Below are 24,956 nucleotides of genomic sequence, written 5' to 3'. Positions count from 1 at the left end.
GTGCTACGCCATGTGAATTTTGAGAGCCACATCAGTGTGGAATAGTGTTTCTTCATCAACACTTCCATGTGCATGTACATACATTCTCACTTCTCATTGTCCCTTCTCTTCTGTGGAAAAAATGACCTTATAGTCTGTAAACGTCTCAGACCTTTCAAACCATTCCAAACCAGAGCTCCAATCTGGTGGTAGGTTCTGTCTTGTTAATGTAATAAATTTTTTTTCTTGCTCCCTTTCCCATTTATTTACACCCTTACATTCCTCACATAAGTGATAAATTCAGTATGTACTCTACCCATCCTGCAACATCAGCAAACAAGCTTGTTGTAAGAATTGTGAAGGAAGGGGAACGATAAGCCATTGAAGTGCTGTTTTTCTCATCCTGATCGTGGTGTACATGAAGAGGGTCTAGATAGGGGAAAGTGAATAGAAAAGTAAGTGAAAATCTTGTTTCACTTCAGAGACTGCCCTGGGTGCGTTGGCTAGAGTGCTGAGGGAGGACTGGAAACAAAGCGTGGAACTTGCTACCAATATAATTTATATTTTCTTCTGCTTTTCAAGGTGAGTGTGGAGTTCCTGCGTATATGGACATAGGGAACTTCTCTGTGCCTAGTGGCTTTTCCTTCTTTTTGCACTGCGCTACAAAACCTTACTGAAACAAGGAAAACAATTGCTGAGATAAACACATTCATTATAAGTGACAAAAGCGAGGCACAAAAAGACCCCCTATGGTGAGGCAGGGTGTAGTAGAGCTGGGAAGAAACTAGTAGGGATTCTGACCCGTAGCTTGTAGACTGAGGTGCCACATTTTATTTCCCTTAGTGTTCCTTCAGGAAAGAAATGGCATTCAAAACGGGAGTGCTTGCTTTTATTTAGATATGCCAGTGTTTTAGCATACCCTGCCTAGAAATAATTCAAATGTGATTTGCATTGCAACTTGATTTTAGACCTCTTATATTTTTGGTGAATAGAGGGTCCTCTAAAGCACTTATAATATGAAAAGTGGGGCTGATCAGAAAAGATTTTCCATTACGCAAGAAAATTGGAATGTGTTTTTATTTTGACTTGGAACAACACACTGTTGTGTGTTGTGTGTACTTCTACAAGTTTGGAAAAAATGTTCACGCTTTCAAGAATCAGTTTTGTTTTGAACTAGTTTTTCAATAAAGAAGTGTTATAATAGGGCACAGAATAAATACCTTTTTTAACACTTCATGTGGTGCCGTGTCGTGGGACATTGCTCCCACAGAAATCAAAACAGGTTTGGGGTTGTTTGCATTTATTTTTTTTCCTCACAGGCATTTTTTCTTCTATGTAGTTTTTCCCAGTTTCATGGAATAATCACACATTACAAAATTGGAGCTCTGTGTATGAATATCATAGACCATGAGCTGAAGAGACATGAGCTTTGGCAGGAAGAACTTGCTAAAAAGAAGAAAGCTGATATCCTTTTGATATGCTGCAGCAGCTTGATGTCTTCTGATTTGTCTCCATAGCTGCTGTTGAGTTATACGCATGCAGCAACTTCTGTGAAGGCAGTAGAATTCATTAGAAAGTGCAAAATATAATTGCGGATATGAAGAAGGCTAAGAGTGAGAAGTTTGGGTAGCTGAACAGATTATATTGCAGTTACTAAAACAACGCAAGAGAAAAAGGTTTTATTTTACCAGCAGCATGTCTTAGGAACACTTTTGCTGACTATTAGGATGTAATGCATCCAAGACTAGGAGAAAAAAAGTCATGCTGCAGATTACAGGTGTAGCAAGCTGTTGCTCAGGTAGTATCTTCCCACTGGCTGTCCCATGTATGTCTAGCTTTTTACTAGGGATTGAATAACATCTTTGAGGACAGTAGTCTTCTAGACTGTATAATTTGTATCTGAACTCCTTAACTTCTGCAATTCACTTGACGAAGATCCTGAAAATCAAACCCTGAAAAAGGACTATGATAAAACTTACAAGAAATATCAAGGGCTGGTTGTCAAGCAGGAACAGCTACTCAGAGGTACCAGATCCAAATAGCATATTATTTCCTTGTTGGGTGAACGTGAGTGGAGGATTCTATTGGATGCTTGTTATAACCAGGATGTCTTAAACATACTCAGTGTGTGGATGAATACGGAAGAGCATTGCAAAAGAATACTGATAAGATGTGTACTTAATCAGATTGTTTCATATTATGCTAACAGTTTTTAAAGTGATCTGTGAGTCTTAGAGGAAAAATAGCAAAAGTTATCCACTTAAATTTTCTTTGCTCATGGTGTTGGTTTGGGAGGAGTTGGGTATTTTGGCTTTGTATGTTTGATTTGCTTTTTTTAGCTTAGTCTGTATCTGACTCAAGTTGAATAGCTTTCGTTCTATTTCAGTTTTTGTTCTAAAATACACTTAATGCTAGATTGAAATGATCTGAGTGGCAAAGCTTTCCTGGGAAGGGTTCCCGTTGAAATTGAAAGAAAAGAAAATCTAAAAAGCTTCTAGTGACCGTAGGTATCTGAATTTGTGGTGTTTGTTTTTTTTTTTCTCCAAATCCACTATTACAATCTTTTTAATGCTTTTTAAACAAGAATGAAAAGCATTCATTGTCAGTTTTCTTCAAACTGCATTGGGAAGAGAGCGGAATGCTTCTGAAAGGTACTTAATGTGAAGGTCTTAGGTACTTAATGTGTATATAGACGTGTTTAGTTCTGTTGTCTTTGATCTGTGATTTGTTTTGGACTTTGTTAGTTGCACTTTACCTGCTCCTAAATCTGGCTGAGGATACTCGCACTGAGCTGAAGATGAGAAACAAGAACATTGTCCATATGTTAGTGAAAGCACTGGACCGTGATAATTTTGAGCTGCTTATTCTGGTTGTATCTTTCTTGAAGAAACTCAGCATTTTTATGGAGAACAAAAATGATATGGTAAGGCTCATAACACTCTGCTGCAATATGGGAACAGTATAGACTCTGAAAACTTTGTGTTGTTGGAGAGAAGAAGGGAGACATCTCTGTTCCCACATGAAGTATTTGCAGCACTGGTTATCCTCTTTTGTTACTAGTAACATGAGCGAAAGGAAAGAAGTACAACATCCAGCTGTAACACACTGCAAAAATTTTTGAACTATCATCCCAAAAGGTGAAGCTGCCTCAAAACGCAATATGTGAAGGTCCAAATTTTTAAGTCCGTACCCAAAGTCTTGTGATACTCCCACTTCTGGAGATGTCCATGACCCTTCCCCTTTTGACAACCTATTATTGTCTCTGCCATGTATTACCTTGGAAAGAGATGTAGTTACCCTTTGGCAGTTTGCTAGACTAATTTAGTTTACTTATTTCCTGGGTTAACTTGGTCTTCAAAGGAGACTCACAACTGTTTTTTCATGCTGCCAATAGCAGCATGCCACTACTACTGAAGGGGCTGTTATTCTTCCTAACCATTTTTCCAGGTGAATTCTCAAACTTCTGAAATTGTAGCATATTTTTTTGTAAGTTTAAGCTCTAGCTGAGTACCTCCTTTACTGATTGCACCGTTCTTACTGGTATATTCACACATGCACATGCACTGACATGGCAGACAAGGTATCTCCCTTATTTATATATGGGTATCCTGTTTCTTAACAAGTCAGATGCCGAGCACGCATTTTTAGGGGAATGTAAACTGTTCTCCAGGTGACTGGTCATTGATTTAGTTTATACTTGTGTAGTGCCCTGAAGGACTTCATTAGGAAAGTAAGGATTAGCTCTCCAGCCCACTGATTTGCTGGCATGCTTCCTGTGTTCCATTTGATTTAGTGGGAAGACAAATGAAACAAAATTGAAGTTATTTTATTGCAGTGTTTTAACAGTTTTGAAAAGACTTTTGGTTTGTATACTTCAGGCCAGCTGTTTGTTTAAGCATTTCTTGCCACAAATAAAGATGATGCTTTTTTCTCCACAATAATATTAAGGAAAGCTACCAATGAAGTGTTCTAATGTTTATATGTGGTAATAACACAAAGATGTCGAAGGCAAAGTGGAACAAGTTTACTTGTGTAATGCCCGATTCTAAGTAATACTGAATAATCGATGTATATTTATAGCACATTCTTTCCTTTGGTATTTAAGTGCCATATTAAATTCAAAGCAGTGGAGTAGGAGTTCCTGCTATCTGATTGTTTTTGATCAAAGGTATCCAGTCAGTTGTTTGATTATTGCGCTATGGCATGTGGGGAGATCTGTAGTTTCTTTTCTTAGTATTAATTCTGTGTATATTTATAACTGGAAGGCTAGCTATATACATGCAAAAGTTAGAAGAATGCAAAGGAATTTTCTGTGCCTCCTTCTGGCCAAAGGAGGTTCTGGGAAACAAATGAATGCATTTAAAAGATTGTGTCAAATAAAAGCAGAGAAATGTTGCTTAAGAGATACTAAAACCTTTCTGAAGTCTTGCCAGTCAATGCTCCGATGTCTTTTCTGGCTGGTAAAGTGAACTTGATCTCAGGAACTGATACCACTTCTCAGTTCCTGGACTCCACTTTTTAATTTGAAAGTGATACATGTTTCAAGATGACTTTGATGCTTTTATTAAAAGAACGTACAGGAATGGCTCTTCTGAGAGCACGTGCAAAGTTCTGTCTAGGGGTTCATTTGAAATTCATAATGAAAGATCTCACATTCTTCTTTGGATGCCAATTTTCTGCCTTTCTTGGTTGGGTGTCTCTTTGACTCTAATGTCAGTTGCTCCAGGGTTGCTTGTATTTAAGTTTAAATGAGTTCCCTCCCTTCTGTCTAGTCTTGCAAGTGATGTCTTGACCACATTTTTGCAGTATTCCAACTGTGAGGAATATTTCCAAGACATCTGAACTGTTCTGTTGAAAAACTTTTAATCAGCATTACCCAGTAACCCAATTTAGAAGACTTGAGCCGCAAAGATGTGAAGCTGTTTCAGATGAAAATGCATTGACAGTCATATGGGTACAAATTGGATATGTATTTGCATGCGTGCACGTGTGAATATATAACACACTGAGAGGACTTTTACATTAAAGACAAAGCTAAATTTGGATGGGTTATGGATTTTTCTTTTTCTTGATATACAGATTGAAATGGATATTGTTGAAAAACTTGTGAAAATGGTACCTTGTGAACATGAAGACCTGCTGAACATCACTCTTCGACTCTTATTAAATCTCTCCTTTGACACAGGCCTGAGAAATAAAATGGTACAAGTTGGTCTGCTTCCCAAACTGACTGCACTTCTAGGTATGTTTTCTTTTGTTCTCACACAGACATTTCAACAGGGACAGTGAAGCTGTTTCCATCATGATATAGTGTGCCTAGAAGTTATGACATCACTCTTCTCTTTGCCAAGGGACCTTACTAATCCCAGTCTTCTGTCATTCAAATCATCTTTTCAAATACAGGTTTAAATGGAAGTTTAAAATAATGATGTTCCCAGCAGATTTATGCTTACGTTTTCTTAAACTGTTGACTGAGTCTTCTGGCCTTTAAAAATAGTTTTGATAGTTACATGAAAACCATGTGAGCTGACACCTCAGAAATTTCCCCCCTTTTATCAGCTCCAACTCTAGGCAGTAATGATTTTTAGACTTTCAGCTTGACAAATCTGTAATTTGTGTTAAGATCATGTGAGTACCTCAGTTTCACAAGTGAAACTATTTTGTTGTCCACAGGGGAAAGCCATGGAGACAATAAAGAGTTTGGAAAAGTAGAGGATCGGCTGCCTTGTTGTATGCTGGCGTTCTCGGGAGGAAGTTTTTATTGCTCCTTGTATGCTCTTTTGCTTATACTGTCTAGAGACTTCTCTGGTAGATATTCTGAATGGGTAGCAGGATTTGGCCACAAGAGTGGAATTGAGGATCTTGTCGAACCCTAAGTGCATGAAACACTGATGCAAGGCATTGTTAAAACTTTGAGATAGGTTGTGTTTGGGGTGTGCAAAATTTGGTGCAACTGGTGTATCCAGATGTGATCAGAACAAATGGAGTACAACAGTGAATCTGAGCTCTCTTTGAATGTTACATTCAATGTTACATTCAACCTCAACGTGGCCATATTACTGTTTGGTATACAAGTACCAAATATATATAATACCCTGAAAACTTAAACTGCTTTGGAAGCTTTAATCCTGTTGGTGATTAATGTAACGGCTACCTGTTAAATCCTGAAATGCCTCAGAGCTTTCTGTCCCACAACCACGGTTGCAGTTGATAACCTCCTCTGGGCTGAGCTAGATGAAAGAAATAAAATTGCATATGGAATCCCTCTTCTTTATACTTTTGTATTCTTCAAGGCAATGTTATTTGGCAATAAAGTAAACTGAGAAGCAGAGGCTGGTCAGGAAATAATACATTTTCTCTCGTTTGAGAGGGGGTCTGGCTAGGTAGTCTGGTTTGGCCGGGATTGTAAGCATTTTGGAGCAGGAGCTTGTCTCTTTCTTTTGTTTGTACAGCAGCTATGGTTGTGGCCTAAGAATAGGACTTGTTACCACAAGCAAAGCATGACACAAATCACTTAGAAGTCCCTGCTCCCAGAAATTCCTCGTTTAATATTATAGTCAGACTAAATTCATCAGTGAAATGTCTGCTTTCTGGTTTCTGATTCTGATACGGAGAAGAGAATTTCTTTAAATGCCATTCTCTTGGACATGTAAGTAGGCCCGTGTGGAAGGCTGTTTAGTTTAAATTGCTAAAATTGCAATCTGCTCCTGAAGTGGCTATTAGGGTGATTTACGGCAAGTTTTCTGCTAGTATTTCCAGACTATGGTCTGTCACTTGTGTCATAAGCCAGCTCTGCGATTTGTGAGGCTTTTCTTGATAAAGCGATTCAGATATTTCTAAAATACATCAGTTTGCATATTCTGTCTTGGGGAAGCCTGCAGCCTTAATAATAAAAGAATCATGTGCCAGATGCCTCTTTTATACAGGTTACTTGGGTATTAAACACACATTATTCAAGTCAGTACCCTTCGGCTTACATTTGCAGGTCCCTTTAAAGTGCTAACACACCTCAGCAGCTGTTGACAACTTACCATACAGCTCCTAATGCCAAGAGGTCAAGTTTGTTGACTCAGCCTACTGAAATTTAACATTTGTGCGTGCTGTGCCTTTGAGTCTTTAGCACTGGATTTGAGATCAGTATAAATTAAGCATAGTAGGTGTTTAAGGGGAGAGTTGAGACTGCGAAGAATTAAAAGACAGGACAGGATCTATCAGACAACGGTTTAGGGCTGAGTCCTGAGGTGGCTGCAGTTCTGGAAGATGTCCTCCTTTTGCAAGGGACACTTAATGGCTTGGGGTTGGGAGGGCTCTAAATGTAGGTGGAGGCTGGATGTGGAGGAGATGAACTGGCTTTGACTGAGCTGTCAGGAACAGACTTAAGTATGGCATGGATATATTGGAGAAGGACCATCCTTTTTCTTTCGTTCTCACTTCAGAGTGATGAGGCTGCTGTTGAAAGCATGGGCATGAGAAATTCTGCTTAGTCTTATTTTCCATTTTAATTAGCCTTTTCTTTTCTTTTTAATAGTGCCAATGCCTTCTTCCTCATGTAGCTTTGCCAGTCAACACCACTTGCTCATTTTCGCGGCTTCTTTTCACAACTCTGAAGTATTGTCTATGACAAGACTCCTCTTGCTCCCTCCAAGCAACCAAGTTAATCGACTACAGCTGATCTTTGTTACATTCTGAATCTCAAAGAACTGAGTGCAGTTGAGGGAAATTTGCCTTCAGACTTGACATCAGAAGCTGAAGCAGAGCTGTGGAGGCCCTTGACATAGCCTGCTGTGTTCAGGTTTTTCCATACACAAGCTGCTTGAAGAGTATTGAAAGGAGATTTTGTTGATTTGTGTGACTTCAGTTCTTTAAGAAAATCTTGCAGTTATTGAGTCACCAGGGCCTTGTGGAGAATGTTTTTGTACTGGTACTTTGCTTTAATACTTAGAAATTATGAGTGATCTTTTTATTTTAAAAGTTCTTTATTTGAATGCTTTCTATGCCGGTATATGTGAAGTATGGCTGAGTGGATTAAGGTGAGAATTCATGTGAATTCACCTAGTGGTATAAACTTCATCTTTGCCTGAAATGTGGAAAATGCAGATTTGATGCCCTGTAATAATCACTGTGGAAGGAGAGACCAAAGCAGCACACTGTAGGCTATTTTGTGGAGGTTTGCTTCCCTGTTATAGTGCTCTCATTTTGTTTTGCATGACAGAATTGAAATGAAGTAGTGAAGTGACTTGCTCCAAATATGGTAGAGTTTGGTTAGTGTATTCGCTGTTGTGGAAAGTATTCTCACCAAAAGGGGGAAACAGTACTGAGCTCAAAGGAAGGATGTGAATCTGTTTTCTTAATCCCTGGGAATGCTCTTCCGCTGTTGAACAGAAGGGAAATGTTACTGGTTTTTTATAATTCTTCCCCTTGCTGTGTGATTTGTTTCTAAAGTAAATGCCCTGGCAGCATACAGAAGAAAACATTGTCTACAAGGAAGAATAAAAAAACCCTCCCTTCTTGTTTGGACCAAATCCGCTTCGTTTTTCAGTTAATGGGCCAAACCAAATACAGAATTTTTAGTACCGCTCTCTTAAATATACACACAGCTCGTGATTCACATTCTTTTAATAAGTGTGCTATTTTGTGCTGCATCCGAGTGATTTCTTAGCCTTTGTGAAGTGAAACAAAATAGTTTTACATTCTCCCTGAGAACAGCAGGCAGTTTGTACAGCAGAACCAGCTGAGTGCTGCTGTGTGTGTTATGGCAGACTGCAGACTATTCTTGGTGGAACCCTGTTCAGAAGGAGCTTCTGGTGGTACTGGGTGTGTCAGGCAGTACTGGGGTTTCTGTGTCCACCCGTGAGTTATTCCTCTCAAAAGTCTATAAATCATAGAATCATAGAACGATTTGTGTTGGAAGGGATCTTAAAGCCCATCCAGTTCTAATCCCCTGCCTTGGGCAGGGACCCCTCCCACTGGACCAGGCTGGTCAAAGCCCCATCCAACCTGGGCATGAACATCTCCAGGGAGGGGGCATCCACAGCTTCCCTGGGCAACTTGTGCCAGTGTTTCAACATCCTCATTGTGAAGAATTTCTTCCTAATGTTAATATAAATCTTCCCCTTTTCAATTTAAAGCCATGCATGATAGGGAATGGTGCAGAAGCTGGTCTAAGGGAAACTGTGTTGTTGCTCAGACGGTAAAAGGAGTAGGTCTGGCTGCATGCAGGTATCAAAGATTTCTCTGTGATGTGTGTGTTCATCCCTTTGAATTGCTGGATAGTTCATAGGTGTACTGAGTGTGTATGGTCTTGAAGTGCCATCTTTTTTTTCACTCACTTCCTAGTGCAAGCCATCTCTAAAGAATGAAAACCCAGTATGCCTGTAAGTCAGACTGAAGTGTCTCTTTTTGGTGACACAAAATTACATGCTTCAAATTTTAAAATTTGAAGTCTGATTAAACACTGTATTGGAGAGCTGAAAAACGGGCAGGTCACAAAACAGTACCAGTTGCAAAACCAGCCCACGTGGGAGATGAAGTGCAGAAGGGTTGTGAATGTGGCTGTGAGTGTGTTATGCAGTGCCAGGATGTTCAATTTCAGAAAGATTTTAGGTGACGATGAACATCTTGGATTTCCAGTACAGATTACAGTGAGTGAAAGAAAATTTGCTTTGTGGATTTGTATTGGGCCAAGTAGACAGGCATTTGTCATACAATGCTCTGAAAAACAATACAGTCAGTCTGAAGTAGCAATAGTATAATTTTGGCAGTCCCAGTATGTATTGGGCCTATATGCCGTATTAATGTGAGCATCCTGGCCTGTTGTTCTTAATTTCTTGTTGTTCCAAGACTTAGTATCAGGACTCTAAGATGTAGTATCCACCCAGTGTTATGTAGCAGTCTAAGGGCTGTGCAGTAGCTTGAAAACTCCAAAGCAGGTCAAACTTCTGAGTTCTTTATTTAAGCTGGCAATAGCTAGAGCAGAGGCTGGCTTTGACAGTCTGATTTAGTCCTCACTGGTTCCTTGATAGAGTTTTTGAGAGTTTTATTATCTAAAATCTTTTTTCTGTAAAGTGCTGAAATTTCTGTGATGTTTTTCCATTCTTTACAAGTTAGGTTTAATGACCAATCAAAAAATTGCCAAACAGTTGTATGTTGAATTTTTTAACAATCAAGTCTTGATATGGTCTGCAGCCAACTTGGGTTATATGTTGACTGCTGTTTAAAAACCCAAGAAGTACTTTGCTCTCTAATTAACGGAGTGCTGTGGGTTTTTAATGCTCTGTTCCTTTTATGAAAGGTTTTTTTAAGAAGGCTTGAAGTAGATGTGTTCTCTTTATGAGTTCACTTGGCCTTTTTGTAATGAACTTATTATGGAGCTTCACACATCTGTTGGAAAATGCAGCTTCTTATAGGCTACTGCAGTGTTTTTTCTGATTTTAATAGGCCTCGTTTATCCTATAAAGAAACATACATTTTCTTACCTGATCAAGTGAGCAAACAATAGGGGTCAGATGTGACAAAGATCCTAACAAAAAGCACATGTCCAGCCATCAGGGTGAGGTAAAGTCATATCGGGATTGCTTGAAGTTATTAATGGCAGTAAAATTTATGCTTCCTCCTGTTTTCCCAATTAAATTGAGAAACCTTTTTTTCCTAAGGTGGCTCTGTAGCAGCTGGTTCCAATACTTGTTGTGTGAATATTGCCTGGGGTGTCTCCATTCCTTTATAGTGGAGGCTGGCTGAAGCACATTAAGTAACAGTTCAACTACAGGGACCAGTCTGTTGGAAAGCAGTAATTATGAAGGGATTTATTTTAATGGTTGTTTTTTATCATTGGTGGTGACTATGGCCAAGGCTTAAAAAAAACCTCAACCCAAACAACAAACAAACAAAAAACCCCGCCAAAAGAAACAGAAACCTAAAAAATGTCTCAACGTTTGACTTCTAAATCCTTATTAGAAATGCAAATAAGCCTAGCATGGCTAACTGACTCCAGGAGAGTGTTGGGCACACAGCGCAGCTTAGAACCCAGCACTTAGTTAGATGCCTTAACTGTGGACTAGGCAGCCACCTTTAGTGTTATTAAAGAAAAATTGACCTCTGATGTTGAGAAATGTGGAACTCAAACTAGAGAGGTGTCAGTGTCGCTAATATTGTGTTTGAGGCAGAGATAGAATCCCAGCTAACTTTAAGGTAAAAGGCTTTTCCATATCCTTGCTTTGTGGTACTGGTAAATTGTAGTGAATTGTCAGGAAGTAATAACTGAAATTCATAACAACGTATTTTTATATAAGTGTACAAGTTTTTGAAGTCCATCGTCTTCATTTTTCTGACTTTTTAGCACAGTGTGGAGTTAGAAACAGCGTTTTTCCATTTTGTAGCTTCTACAGGTGAATCCTTGCTAATCTGAACACTCAGCCTTTGACTGTTCAGGTGAGTGAAAGCTCATTGCTGTAGCGTGTCACAAGTGCACATGAGTGTTTAGCTGTGTTATTAGCTTTTTTTTAATGAAGAGGATAACTTCAGTGTAACACAAGAAACTAATTCATGAGTGTTGACTGAAGATAGAAATGCTTGTGGCAGCAGCAAGGACAGAAGTGGCAAGATGGCAGCAAGCTAAAGACAAGGGAGCTGAGTTGCTGGAAATTCACTAAACTGATGGATGGGAAGGGTTCCCTGAGCCAGTGTTTATACTGTGGAGTTTACAGTATGTGACTGTGTAATTAATTTAATTCTTTTAATTGTTTGTTTGCATATAGCAAGAGCAAATTAATACTTAACAGTAAAAAGTAAATGTAGTCTTCCATGTGAAATGTTGACATCTGAAAGCTTTGCAGGGCATAACTTGGATGCCTGAAGCATGACAGAACGCAACCAAACAGCTCTAGTTTCTTGGAAAATCTCCATAAAGAAGGGGTGAGGCACTTACGCTAGTATTCCTGATCAACGGTAAAATCTGCATAAAGCCTGTGTGAAGGCCAAGGCAGAAGAGAGAGGAGATCCTTTTCCAGAGCCCTGTCAAGGCTGCAGGAAGAGGGATGGTCTCAAAAGATCATCTGGGACAATTTTGTAGAGGTAGCAGTCCCATAGATCCCGATACTTTGACAAGTTGAGGCCTTCACGGGGAAGGTTACAATGTGCTTTCCCTTTTGGAAATGTGGAAGCATCTTAACTCATAAGTTTCTGCTGTTTATCTGAGAGTTGCTCAGATGATCTTCTCCAGTGCAGGAGAACAACTGCAGATTCCCCATGTCTGCAGTTGCTGAGGTGAGAAATCCTTTGTCAGTTGATGGTGTTATCTTCAGACCCTTCAAGGCGATGGCAGAAGAGATAGGCTAACGTAACAGTTTATTGCACTGTAGCAAGTATAGTGTTAGTCTGTCTTTATACAATGAGTTTCTGTGCCTTTGGTCTCTAACATACAACTGCTTTGCAGGACAGGTTATTTTTACATATTCAAGTAGTGTCATTGCAAACACCTTTATGAGGCTGGGGCATCACATGTCTTTTTATTCTTTTTGGAAAAGCTATCATTTCTATCTTTTAAATAACAATACTGTAATGTTTTTGCAATAAGAAAAATACAGTTGAATTGTTTACCTTTCTTCCAAGACTTTGTCAGTAAGAGTGCACAGAAACAGCATCTCTTGAATAATGTAGAGCTTAATTCTTGTAATCTGGAAGACTCAAAAGCTCAAGCAATATTTAGCTCCACTTTTTGAGGTTAGTGGATGTGAACCTCAGGTTTGTGCTTCAGCAACTTGAAGACATGGGTAAAGTCAGTTTCTGTTTCAATATGGTGAACCATCCCTTTCTCAAAGTGGAAGACAGCATCCTACAGGGGCATATTTTGAAACAGAACTGCATCATCTGTTCAGGGCTAAGGCTGCTCTGCTGTGGAGCTGGGCACTCGCAGAGCCAGGAGCATGGAAGACCACCAGCCGCCATTCCCACTGAATTCCAAACAAGAAGATTAGAAGTCTGAATTGCAACTGAAGCGGTTGATGTAGTTTAATGCAATATAGTGCAGATATAGCAAAATTTATGTGTCCTATAAATTTACATTTAATTGTATAGTGTTTAATTTACATAGTTTGGTGGAGACTTCTAAAGGAACAGCTTTGCATGGAATTTTTTCCACCTACTTTGGAAGTGGATGTTTTCTTGGTTTGATTCAAGCTAAGAACCAACTCTTCTAATTTCTAGTTTCTTATAGGTAGGTGTTTTTTTTTAGGTTTCTGTCTTACTTTCTTCCTTGGTGATAGTGTGACCCAAAACATATTTCTTTGGTGGACAAAAGAGAAGTAGCTTTATATTTTTCCTTCAGGGTTAATCTTATTTGCTCCTGTTTTCTTTTTTATCCAAACTTCTAACTGATTTATCTCTGGTTTGGTTAGTATATGGGATATTATAACCAATCAACTTCCAGTTTCACTGTGAATTCGTAGGAGTTCAAGTATAATTGGTTGTAGGACATTCTAAATAACAAAAGTTTGGGTTTTTTTCTGAAGTAAGATCAAATCTTAAAAAGGACATATCTAAGTTTAGCACTGTGTTGTCTATCTGGTAGCTTTGGCTTTTTGTCTTATGAGCACTGAGGTGTTTACTGCCTACTTTTCAGTCTGTCTTGAGTTCCAGGCAAAGAAATTGAACATGGGGCTCCAGATATGCAGCTTCACTTTTGTGTATAACTGACATTATATAACTTAACTTAAACTGGTCATTGATTAGTTCTTTGACTTAGGATTAGTTGTTGTAATTCCATCTTTGTTTCCTAGAAAAAAAAATGTATCCATGTTTCAGGTGTGGCATGTACTTAGTTCTTCGGGGGGGGGGGGAGGGGTAGGGTAAAAAACCAAACCAAAAAACCTCCAACCTTGGCAAAATCAGGGTTTTAAGTCAGTCTTATGGTATGAATCTGGTTTCAAATAACATAAAGGTGGCACAAGAGAGATTATTAGTATGTAATTAATATCATAGTGTATTATTTACAATGCCTAGTCTCCTTGAGTATGAGCAGATTTGAAAATTGTTTCAGGTTCTCTTGATAAAATAAACTGATATATCCAATACGATTTATATTTACATATGTAAATCAAACCAATATGTGTCTAAACCACACATGGATAGAGTTATTCCAACTGTTTCAGAGCTGGTTGCAAGGCATAATATGATAGAGGTAAGCACTTCTTTCCTAAGATCACTACTAATTATGATACATGTGAATAAACTCCTAATTTCAATGTTTTCTGACAGCAGTGTGAGACAGCATATAAATCTGATGTTCAGTTTGTGACATTTTTATCCATCTCGATTTCTGATTTGCCTAATTCTGTAGCAGATTTGACCTCAGAGTTTGAAATGAAGATTCATTCTGCCTATTTTAATAGGTATTTACCTTCATTTCTGTTCTGGTTTTGATTTAGTGTAGTTAATGTTTTGCACATGCGTTGGATGGAGTATATTTTTATCTGATGTGGAGATACCATCTCCATTATAAATTATTGAATTACTGATAGAGTTACATTTGAATAATTTAGTCCATAATGCATACTCTCATTTTTATTATACTTCAGCATTTGAAAGCTGAATGATGCTGCTGCAACTCTAGATTAGCATTTCAGCTTTACAGCTTTAGGGTTTCTCTTTTGTTTTCGTGGAGTTAATTAAGGATTGTTTTCATTTTAAGCTTATAAACTCAACCAAAATATAGGACCTGATCTGCTGATCAAGAAATCATTTTTTCTTTAGCTTCTGCTACTGGAACCGTTTAGATCTTTAACCTTAGTAAGAACTGGACGTGGAATTCAGGCATTGGTCCACAGAACTGGCACATGGCTTCTTATTAATGTTCAAAGGCTAAAAATCTGAAGCCATTTTGAACTCAGAACCCATCATGTATTTATTTCCCTCTCTAATTTGCAAAAAACTAGTTGTGAAAACAGCCCGAGGGACTTGATGTTTTTCCATCCCAGCTGCTCCAGCTGAACTACAGCTGCAAAAAAAAATCTTAAGTATTGTTTCTATAAACTGTTGAGTGTATTTTATAACACAATAATTCCCACAAAATCAGTAACTGCAGTTAATGACCGGTTTGTTAAGGCATTAACTGCACTCAGCTGGGAATGACCAATTTCTCTGGAATGGCTGTATAAGAACTAAGGATAATTCAGTAACACTTTCAAATAATTATTTGGTTAATTAATGGTGAATTCTTGTGGAAATCCTATCAAAGTACTCATGACCCCCACATTTAATATCCAATGAGTTCATTATGATTCATGTTTTATTGCCATAAATACCAGAAGAATCCATAATGACTAGGCCATTATTTTCCAGGGCTGCCCTTACCGCTTTAGGCCATTTGGCTATTCCACCTTCAGTCATAAAAACCTCGGTGCTCAAAACTACCAGCATTTGTAGGCCACAACTTTCTGGCATCCCACCAAAACTTTGGTGATTTTTATGAACACGTTTGGCAGAGATCTGTTTTTTCTTTTCTCTCCTTTGCTTTTTCTAGTTAGAGGAATAATTGATGCCTACTGTACCAAGTCATAAAGAAGTCTTTCTAGCCATGTCTGCTTTTTCATGTGTGGCCTTCAATAGTGGTCAAAAATAGCAGAAAAGGTATCACTTCCATGCTTCGGAAAGCTGTTTTCCAGCCAGGACCTGGGCAGGGTTTGAAATATTTATGGCCAAGTCTCTAAACAATGATTGACTTTAGGCTTTATTCATTAGCATTCAGATGAGTATGAAGTAATTAAAAAAGACTAGGTTTGGTAGTAGCATATTTAAGTAACAGTCAATAGCTGCCAACGTATATTTTGGGGATTGAAGTCCCTGTGTAAAAGGATGGTAGTTGGCTTGGATTTTTCAAACAGCCTGTGGCTTCTTACCCTTTTATACAATCTTCAGCCTGCAAGATGATGCTTAGTGTTTAAAATGCTGTAGCTGTTGCATCTGTTCTCTTCTTAATCTCTGACAAACTAGTTATGCATGGTTTCCAATAGGCTGTATGCTTCCTAACTGAGCACAGGGTTAAGAGTTGCATTAAATCATGCTGTCTGTGCTTGGAAGCCACCACCTCCTCTTGATTTTTGTGAAGTGCTTGATTCTTTGGATCATTAATTGCCACTGTTTTGCATGAAGACTGAAAAAAGTCAGGAGGTTCTCCTTTTTCTCCACCATAGTGCTTCCATAAGGAAAGTGGAACAGTGAAACTTCCAGACATCAGCTTGAAATTTGTTCCTTTCTGGGAAATTAAAATGAAATTTAACTTAAATTGCATACACCATTAAATATTTAAAAGCTGGCTTAGCTTTAGCTTTAGTTCTGTGGTTTATTAGTTCTGTAGTTTATTTTCATCTTCAAGTTAGTAGAATAAAGGTCATCCTCTGTTTACTCACAGTTGAAAAATACTTCCTTGCTGATGCTGTCCAATAAGTGTCTGTGACTTAAATGGTCTGCACCCTTCTCTGTTCCCTGTGGGGACAGTAGGGCAGAGGAATTGAGGGAGGAGGGGTCAGTTAACTGCACAGCATGGAGGAATTTAAATTCAGATCTTCTTTTTGAAGCTGTAACTGTCTTTGCCTTTTGTGTGTTGTGAAATTTTATGGAACATACTTTGGGAGAATGATGTAAGTGCCATTCATTAAAAAACAGCTCTTACAGAGTTCATTCAGATAAAATAACTTGATTTGAATTCTGGATATAATTCACAGTTTAGGTTATCTACATCTTTTTATATTTCTTGGTAGTTTAAAAGCTGAGGCAGTGATGTCATTCAGCACTCATACCTAAGGTGGTGTTCAGGCAGCAGAAGGGTTATTGCAGCAGGCTGGACCGTTGAAAAAAGGAGAGAGAAATGATGGAAAGAGTTTCTTCTCAAAAAAACCAGAAGGCTGTTGCTGCTACAGCAGGCTAATTTATTTTAAAATAAGCTGCCAGTATTGCCAAATACCAGGAAAAAGCTATTGCTACCAAATGTGAGACCATATCTTAGCTGATGCTTTATCTTAGCACAAATGAAGCTTGCAAAAAAAGTAAAAAGCCAAAACACCCAACCATAAAGGACAAAAGTTAAACGGATGTAAAGTAGCATCATTCTTATTGAATGCCTGCCAGTTCATACCTGCTAAAGGTCTGGTCCAACTTCACTCTAGTTTGTTTTCACTCTTGCAACTGTCTCCTTTTTAAACTGGCTTAGCTTTTACTTCACTTGGCGTTTCTTGCATTATCCATCAAAGTGTAATTGTAATTCAAGTCTTGATGTTTGAGTCTTAAATAGAGGCATGGAAAGAAGTGTTAAGAGCAGTGTAAACAGCTTCTTTCTCCTAGCCCATGACATTTGAAGGCATAGTTTACTCTTTAAATTTTTATACTAGGAGAAGCCTTTAGCTGTATGTATGGGAAGTTTGTTTCATGTAATTGTTGGATTTACAGTGTCACTACAAGTGAATAGGTAGGTAAGATGACTAGTCACAAGAGAAGCACAAAAGGTAATAAACGCTTCATTTTGTTTGCTTAAAACAGAGTGTGTGTGCTTTAGAAACTATAATACCGTCTGGGATTTTATCTCAGTAATAACCAGAGTAACTTTCGAATTTGGCATTATCCTTTCTCCAGCTGTTAAGTGCATGGAAAGTTGTGATATGAGTCACACTTTCTCAAACAGGTAAGAATCCAGAAGGATCTAAAAGGTCACCTATGTTTTTAGGCTTGGCACAGGAAAGAATTCTTCACTGTTGTATGGCAACTGCCAGAAGGGTTTTGTGAGTCTTTTTTGGTAATTCTGTTTTGAAAAGAGGCACAAATCTGCATTCTTAGGGTAAAGGCATCATAGCCTTGCTGCTTAAAGGAAATTCCAGCTTGCAATGATGTATGCAGAAGAAAAATTTAACTGTGTTGGTTCCCGTTTGAGGTCTTGGTGCTTTGCCAAAGTGTTAAGCAGATATGTTCTAACTTAGCTTAAATAGAAGTGGAAGGTAGGATATTTCTGATCAGTTGTATAAGAACTGTGCCTAAATTCTGAGTTGGTGACCTTATTACATCCTGGTCTAACTAACATAAATGTTCAGATAAATGTTTTATCATGTCTATATCCAGTATCCTGCTAATGTAGGGCTGGAGAGCTCAAGAGAATGCTCAATCCAGGTTTCAGCAGTGAGTCAGGATCAAATTCGTCTGTGTTGTTCTTAAACATTTGTATGTTTGTCTAAGTTGGTTTTATAGATCCTTTTAGTTAAATGCTTTACAGCCTACTCGCATTAACTGCTCCATTTTTTTTTTTGAGAATCCTTTTCTCTTTGATAAGTATTGATGTAAAAATATACTAATGTTGTCTTTGAAATGTGGGAAACGCAAAAGGCACCCACAAGATAATGTTATCATTCAGGATAATAAAACAATCGAAGTATAACTTAAAAGGCACTGTATTCCTTCTACAAGACATTTTAGTGGTAGTTCTTATTTTTCTCTTCTTTTTGTTTAATGTTGCATTTCTGATTTAAATTTATTAGCTAGGATGTTTGTGCTTTCTGTTTCTTTTGTATGACACCTAAAATACCAGGCTTCTATTAATATGGATTTTTTTTTTCCTCCTTCTAGCAAATGAAAACTACAAGCAAGTAGCTGTATGTATTCTGTATCATGTAAGCATGGATGACCACTTTAAATCGATGTTTGCCTATACAGACTGTATCCCACAGGTATGTGTGTTCATTCTCTACAAGGGACATAAGATGCGATGAGGAGTTAACACCCTGTGCCTGGCTTCTCCTTGCTGATAGTAGAGCTCGCACTGACACCCGCAGGTGGAAGCTGGAACCACCACAGCTGGATCCTCGGGCAGTCTGACTGCTCTTGCTGTCCTTTAATGATCCCTAGGATGGGGTGACAGTCTCTGTCAGTTCTGCCAACACTTGAGCTGCATCAATGAATTGGTAAAAATATAGGTGACGATGAATTTCTGCAGAAGATCGAGAATGCTTGAAAGAGATTAAAGCTTCTTCACAGCAGGTTCTTAGGGAACCTGTGGAAAGTATTTCCTTTACTGTTTTGGAAGGCATTCTTTTCTCATCCCGCTGGGTATCAAAATTTCAACATCTCAGTGTTACAGGATATGAACTGGAAACTGTGTTGTCACATGACAATTCCTTTTCCAACTGCAGGTGCGTAAAACAGGGGAGTACAAAGTACTGCAGGTGGGTACAAAGCCTATGACTCCTGTCATAGTCTTTGATCCAAGCACAGACAATATGGAGTTTGGGGGTTTGTTCAGGGGTTTCTGTGTATTATTTTCTGTGTTATTTGCTGTTTTCTATAGGGTTTTTTTTTAACAAGTACCAAATCCTCTCTTATTGATCTTTTTCTCAGTCCTAATGAGGTTGGAGTTCAGAAAGCCTGTTCTGTAAAAGCACTCTGGTAGCTTTTTCATAATTGCACCACGATGTCTTCTTTCTTGCCAAACATGTTTTTACTATCAATTACATCCAGAATGGGAAGTTGCCATGGAAAGTTTTCAGAATGTTTCTGGTCATTATCTCATGACAAAGATGGTGATGTTTTTCCAAATACAGGAAGATTTGAAGAACAGAGAGGAGAGAACTGGTGGCAATAAGTAGTATATGTTACAAAATGGTCTTGTAAACATCCAGCTGACTGCCTTTTCTGCCACAAGAAGCAGTTAAGGCATTTGCGTGATATGAGGGACCTGCCTTGTTCTTAGCAGTAACTGGCCAAACCAGAATTCATGCACTGTTTCAGGGCTCGCTTATGACGCATTTTCAGGGAATCTTGGTGTGGCTTTTGGATCCCTTGTGCCAAATGTAAAGAGCTTTGGAAACTGCATTGATCTCATGCTTTGTGTGTTGGTGAACACCATCATTCTGATCGGCAGTGGCTGCTCAAACTGATGCTTACAGAGGTGTATCCAAAGAGTAGTGGAGCAGGAAACAAGTCTTCTGCCTTCATTGGAATGGGCTATAACTACAAAACGCGAAGGATACCTGTTGCTATTGAATCTTAAGTGGTTGGTGCAATTACTTGCATCTGCTGAGTGGTCACAAAGAACAAGCCGGACAACCAGATTTTATTGATGAATGTTCAAAATTACAACAGTTATTAAGGAAGATGGAGATAGCAGAGAACATGGGGAAGTGGAGAAGGCATCAGGAAAAGTAAATGAGCTTTTTAAAAAGACTTCCTGCCATCTGATTCTACCCTGGAAAACCAGATTCTCTTTTTCTTAGTAGTATGTGCTCTTCTGTAGGCTTGTTTCCTGTTCAGGAAAGGTGTGCGTCTAAATTGGCAAGTACTCAATAATGAATGTTTAGCTGTTGTAGAAAGTAATTAGAAAATCTTACCCCTGTTGTCGTTTTGAACCAACAAAGTGCTTGACAAGGGCTTGCGCGTGCTGTCCCAGGTAAACATCCTTATGGATTGCAGGAGTTAGTGGGTGCTATTCTAGTAACAGTTAAAAGTGAGTATTAACAGTTCATTCTTGTTTAGACCTCAGCAATGCGCGTTTTGTTTAAATAGGTGCAAATGCCATCCAGATGCTTATAAAAGCCTTTATTGGTAATAACCTGGCCAATCAAAGGGCATGGTTGGGCAGTGATGTCATGGAGATATTTAATATTTTACCGCAGAGCAGTGTGCAGGGTTCTCCACAGCTATCCACATGTTTTCTACCACGGTTGTCGTGTTTGGCCCCTCTTTGATCTGTAAGCTTCTTTTCAGCTTAATGCTGGTAAACGTCCTCTCTTGACAGCACCCTTTGCTCCTGTCCGCCATTATCTGCTGAAGTTCAGAAACCAGAGCATCACTTCAAACAGCAGAGTTTAGGGAGTAGCCGGTCAGGAGAGATTCCTGAGGCATGCAGTTCTGGCATAATCATTCAAAGATGTTGGAGCTGGGCTTGGGGAGGGGGTTGGACAGAGGTGTATGTGAACAGAGAGCTGTGGGGGTTGGCCTCTGGTCACTGGTAAATAAGTGAAGGCAGGTGCCAGAGAGTCTAGACGCAGTGATTTCAGCCCTGGTCTGTGGTATCTGATACTCAATATGGGACTTGTCTGATTGAACACTACTGCCTCTTCATTGCACATGCTGCAGTCTTTTTACTGCCTTCCTGTTAAATCAGTAAAAGATGACAATGGACATAGTAAAAGCAGAACAAATTCAATTTTAATATTTCCTATTTGGCAGCAATTACTCTTCCTTTTGAAGTGGCACAAGAAGCAATCAAATTAAATGAAGACATAATGGGAAACATGGAGCTCGTACGAAACTATTATTTTAAAATTGTAATGGCTTTAATTGAAACTGGATATATTTTTTCTTTTTATAGAGAAGTAGTTCAGTAATTAGCAGTGTAATCCCATCTTGTTAAATATCTCATTTCCACGGATTTTGTATTGTGTCAGTAATGAGAATGTTTCCCTTCAAATTATTTGAAGGGTTTTAAAAATCTGTTTTTAAAGGTTTTGTAACAGAGAAGTTGCAGGGGGTGATTTTTGAACGCTCATGTTTGACTTAAGTGGCAGCTTTCTTCTCGGGTTAATTCACTCTTATGTGACTGTCAGGCTTACGGATTTAATAAACTACGGATTTTATAAGTTCTTAAAACAACTTAGGCAATCTGATTCTATCTTTTTAAGAAAGGGAGGAAGAAATGAACAATAGCTTTTAAATCAGTACATGAAAGTCTCAGAAGAAGAGATTGGTATCTGTGTTGTAACATAAATTTTTACTAATTTATTTGAGTCTGTTTGGAATGAAAATTTGCTGTCTGATAGTAGATAAACATACAGAATTGCTGTGGTAAAATACTTTAGAGTGAAATTCCCTATTGTTCCGTTTACCTCCCACCCTTTAAATGGGTTGTTCACCCACTTTCTCTCATTTTTAATGCGTTACAAACTGTCTTTCCACCAGGGGGCAAACACACAAATTTTTAATGATCAGTTTTTACTTCCTTCTCTCCCCACCCCTTTTTGACACAAACTGAGCTATGGGTTTTGTTCCTTGTGTCCTGTTTATCATTATGTTCAGTTGCTTCTGCTTTCAGTAATCTCACTTATCATTCCAGTACCTGAAAAGAGGCCTACAAGAAAGCTGGAGAGGGACTATTCATAGAGGCCTGTGGTGATAGAACAAGGGAGAATGGGTGTAAACTGTAGAGGGGCAGATTTAGACTAGACGTAAGGAAGAATTTCTTCACCATGACAGTGGTGAGGCCCTGGAACAGGTTGTCCAGGGAGGTTGTGTCTGCCCCATCCCTGGAAGTGTTCAAGGCCAGGTTGGATGGGGCCTTGGACAGCCTGATGTCCCTGCCCATTGCAGGGGAGTTGGAACTGGATGGGCTTTAAGGTCCTTTCCAACCCAAACTATTCTATGATTCTATGATCGTGTTGCTTTGCATTATAATCTTGCCGTGTCTTATGTAGTGAGTAGGTTTTAGGAGCAAACAGGGTGATGTCATGCGGCCCCCCAGTAAGAAAGCTATGCAACTTGTCTGCCATGGTTGGAAACATGGAAAGAAAGAGATACATTTGAGCCATGTTTGAATATTCATTATGTCATTTCAAAGAATGGTTGTATTGACCAAAATGATGTTAGAGCGCCTGTGATGTCTCAGACAATGCAAGTGCCTGGCATATAAAATGATGGCACCATAGGTTATCTGCCTAAGGAATTCTGGGAATTCACTGATAACTTCCTATACTGTTGGAACAAGATTGTAGGCAATTGCCTACTTAGATCAACCCAGGTTGTTCTGTCCTGTTACTAGAAGAACAGGACTATTACTGAGGAGTCCTTGGTATACAGCAGTGCTGAACTTTAGCAACAGAAGCTGCAAAGAAAAAGCACGCTGCTGCAGGTACAGCTAATTTACCTACCAACAGAGTAATCTCACAGCAAAATAGTAGAATTATTCTGCAGTTAAGTGTCTGTTTAGAGTCATAAATTTCTTAAACTACTGGCTATTAATCTGACTTTTTGTGGAACAAAGTTATGGGTTTTTTTCTCTGTATTAAGTCTACCTAAACTTTCAAAGCAACTTTATTCATTCACAACTTTATAAATACAGTGAAAATAAAAAAAATCAGTGGCAGCAATAAAATGTAACTAACCCAGGTTAATTTAAGGTGATGAGTGGCTGCCATTTTTGACACTTTATAAGCATTGTTATCCCCAAATAATGGAACTATACATCTCATGCCCTTGACCTTTATAACTTTACTGTTCCTATAGAAATGCTGAATATTAATTTTATTTAAAAAAAAAAAAAAAACACAACTGTAGTCAACATCATAGCATTGCTCTTCTAATGCTTTGGAAAGATTAATGATTTAAGTGTGTTTGTGTTTCTCGGCAGTTAATGAAAATGCTTTTTGAATGTCCTGATGAGCGAGTTGACCTGGAGCTTATTTCTTTCTGTATTAACCTTGCTGCTAACAAAAGAAATGTACAACTTATCTGTGAAGGTAAGGATACTGAGATTTTACTTTTTCTTGGAGATGACAGCACTTTATATATTTTGTATATATACTTATACATAAGTAATGTATAATTGAGTTATTTATAAATTTATATGTTGGACTTTTTTAAGTAAAATGTACTTTATTGGGTAACGACTGCAAGTAAATGGCCATCTCCTCCCAAAAATTAGTCTTGGTGGCAGGAGTGACACCGAGGTAGCCACATATGCCCATATCTCTCATGTGCATGTAGTTCTGTAAAACACACTGGGAAACTATGGCTGCATGGAGACATTTTGTTCTATCCGATGCCTAAAATCTATCTTCAGCTAATTGGTGTTTCACTTGCCAATACCAAATTAATAGCACAGTAATCTCGTTTCCTTGCACCATTCAATTAATTATTTTTTTTTAATTGAGCATCTTTTGGGTTCTAGTGTTTTGTTATGTGGTATAGATGGTTTCTGCGTGCCTTTCAGCAGCTTTCTCTAGATTGCCGCTAGCTCTAGATTGCTTTTCAAGTTTCATTATTTTCATACTAGCAGTTTTAAGTGGAACATTAGTATTCAGTAGCTCTGATTTTCACTTGTGCTCAAAATTTTCACTGTTTAACTACTATAATAAATTGCTAGACTTTGAAAGGGACAATTGTAACCAATGGATTCTATGGCCAGCAATTTCACTTCAAAATTGTATGCATAGATCTGTAGAAGGGGGAGGAGCCCATTTCGTATTGAAGTTTGAAATGAAATTCAAGTTAGTAGTGTTATTAGATAGGCAAGGTGATCTTTGGAAACATAATGGTATCAGTGGGAATTGCCTTGTGCAGTCAGGTACTGAAGATCTGTTTATTTCTGTTATGTGTATTTCCATGTGTTGGTCTCTACAGGGCTGGTAAATAATCTTTTAAAACTATTTATTTAAGCAATGTATTTATCCCATGGAGTGGGGAGAGAAGTCCCTGTGCTAGTACCAGCAGCTGTGTGCATCTCCACTAACTGCACCAATGATAGAGAATGGTCTAGAACCTTTCTTGGTCTGAGTAACTATTTAATCGCAGCAAAAGCATTAAATTAAGTATCCGACCTAAGTGTCCCATAAGTACATACAGTCATAGTCATTATTTTAGAGAAACCACAGAGTTTATACAAAGCAAGTGTTTTCCTGTCAACTTAAACTTGGAAGAAGAAATAGTTCCTGTCTAGACTCTTCACTTTTTCCTTTGGAGCTTTCAAGAGTTAAAGTTGTTTATTTTGTGTGTGGGTGGTGGTTTTTGATCAGGCAGTACTTTCCTCACTTTTTTAATTGGAGGATTTCCCAAATGTGTGTTTCTTTTCAGGAAATGGTTTGAAAATGCTAATGAAGCGGGCTTTGAAATTTAAGGACCCATTGTTAATGAAGATGATCAGGAATATTTCACAACATGATGGACCAACCAAAAGCCTGTTTATTGTAAGTACTATCTGTTACCTTATGTAGTCTCTGATTCTTCCTGCTGGAATA

At 38.4% G+C, this 24,956-nt stretch overlaps 1 protein-coding gene across 1 annotated transcript in view; it reads left to right on the top strand.

The window, feature by feature from the left end:
- The window catches only part of KIFAP3 (kinesin associated protein 3), a 70,767-nt gene that overhangs the window by 9,664 nt on the left and 36,147 nt on the right, over nt 1-24,956 (top strand). The window contains exons 6-13 of the mRNA XM_009559858.2: nt 462-561; nt 1,319-1,443; nt 1,906-2,004; nt 2,724-2,902; nt 5,059-5,221; nt 18,580-18,680; nt 23,351-23,459; nt 24,793-24,905. Of these exons, the coding sequence (XP_009558153.2) occupies nt 462-561; nt 1,319-1,443; nt 1,906-2,004; nt 2,724-2,902; nt 5,059-5,221; nt 18,580-18,680; nt 23,351-23,459; nt 24,793-24,905 (989 nt within the window). The remainder of the gene's footprint in view (nt 1-461; nt 562-1,318; nt 1,444-1,905; nt 2,005-2,723; nt 2,903-5,058; nt 5,222-18,579; nt 18,681-23,350; nt 23,460-24,792; nt 24,906-24,956) is intronic.

The sequence above is a fragment of the Cuculus canorus genome, chromosome 8, assembly GCF_017976375.1.
Source record: "Cuculus canorus isolate bCucCan1 chromosome 8, bCucCan1.pri, whole genome shotgun sequence".
NCBI lineage: Eukaryota > Metazoa > Chordata > Aves > Cuculiformes > Cuculidae > Cuculus > Cuculus canorus.
This window is presented reverse-complemented; position numbering and strand designations above follow the sequence as displayed.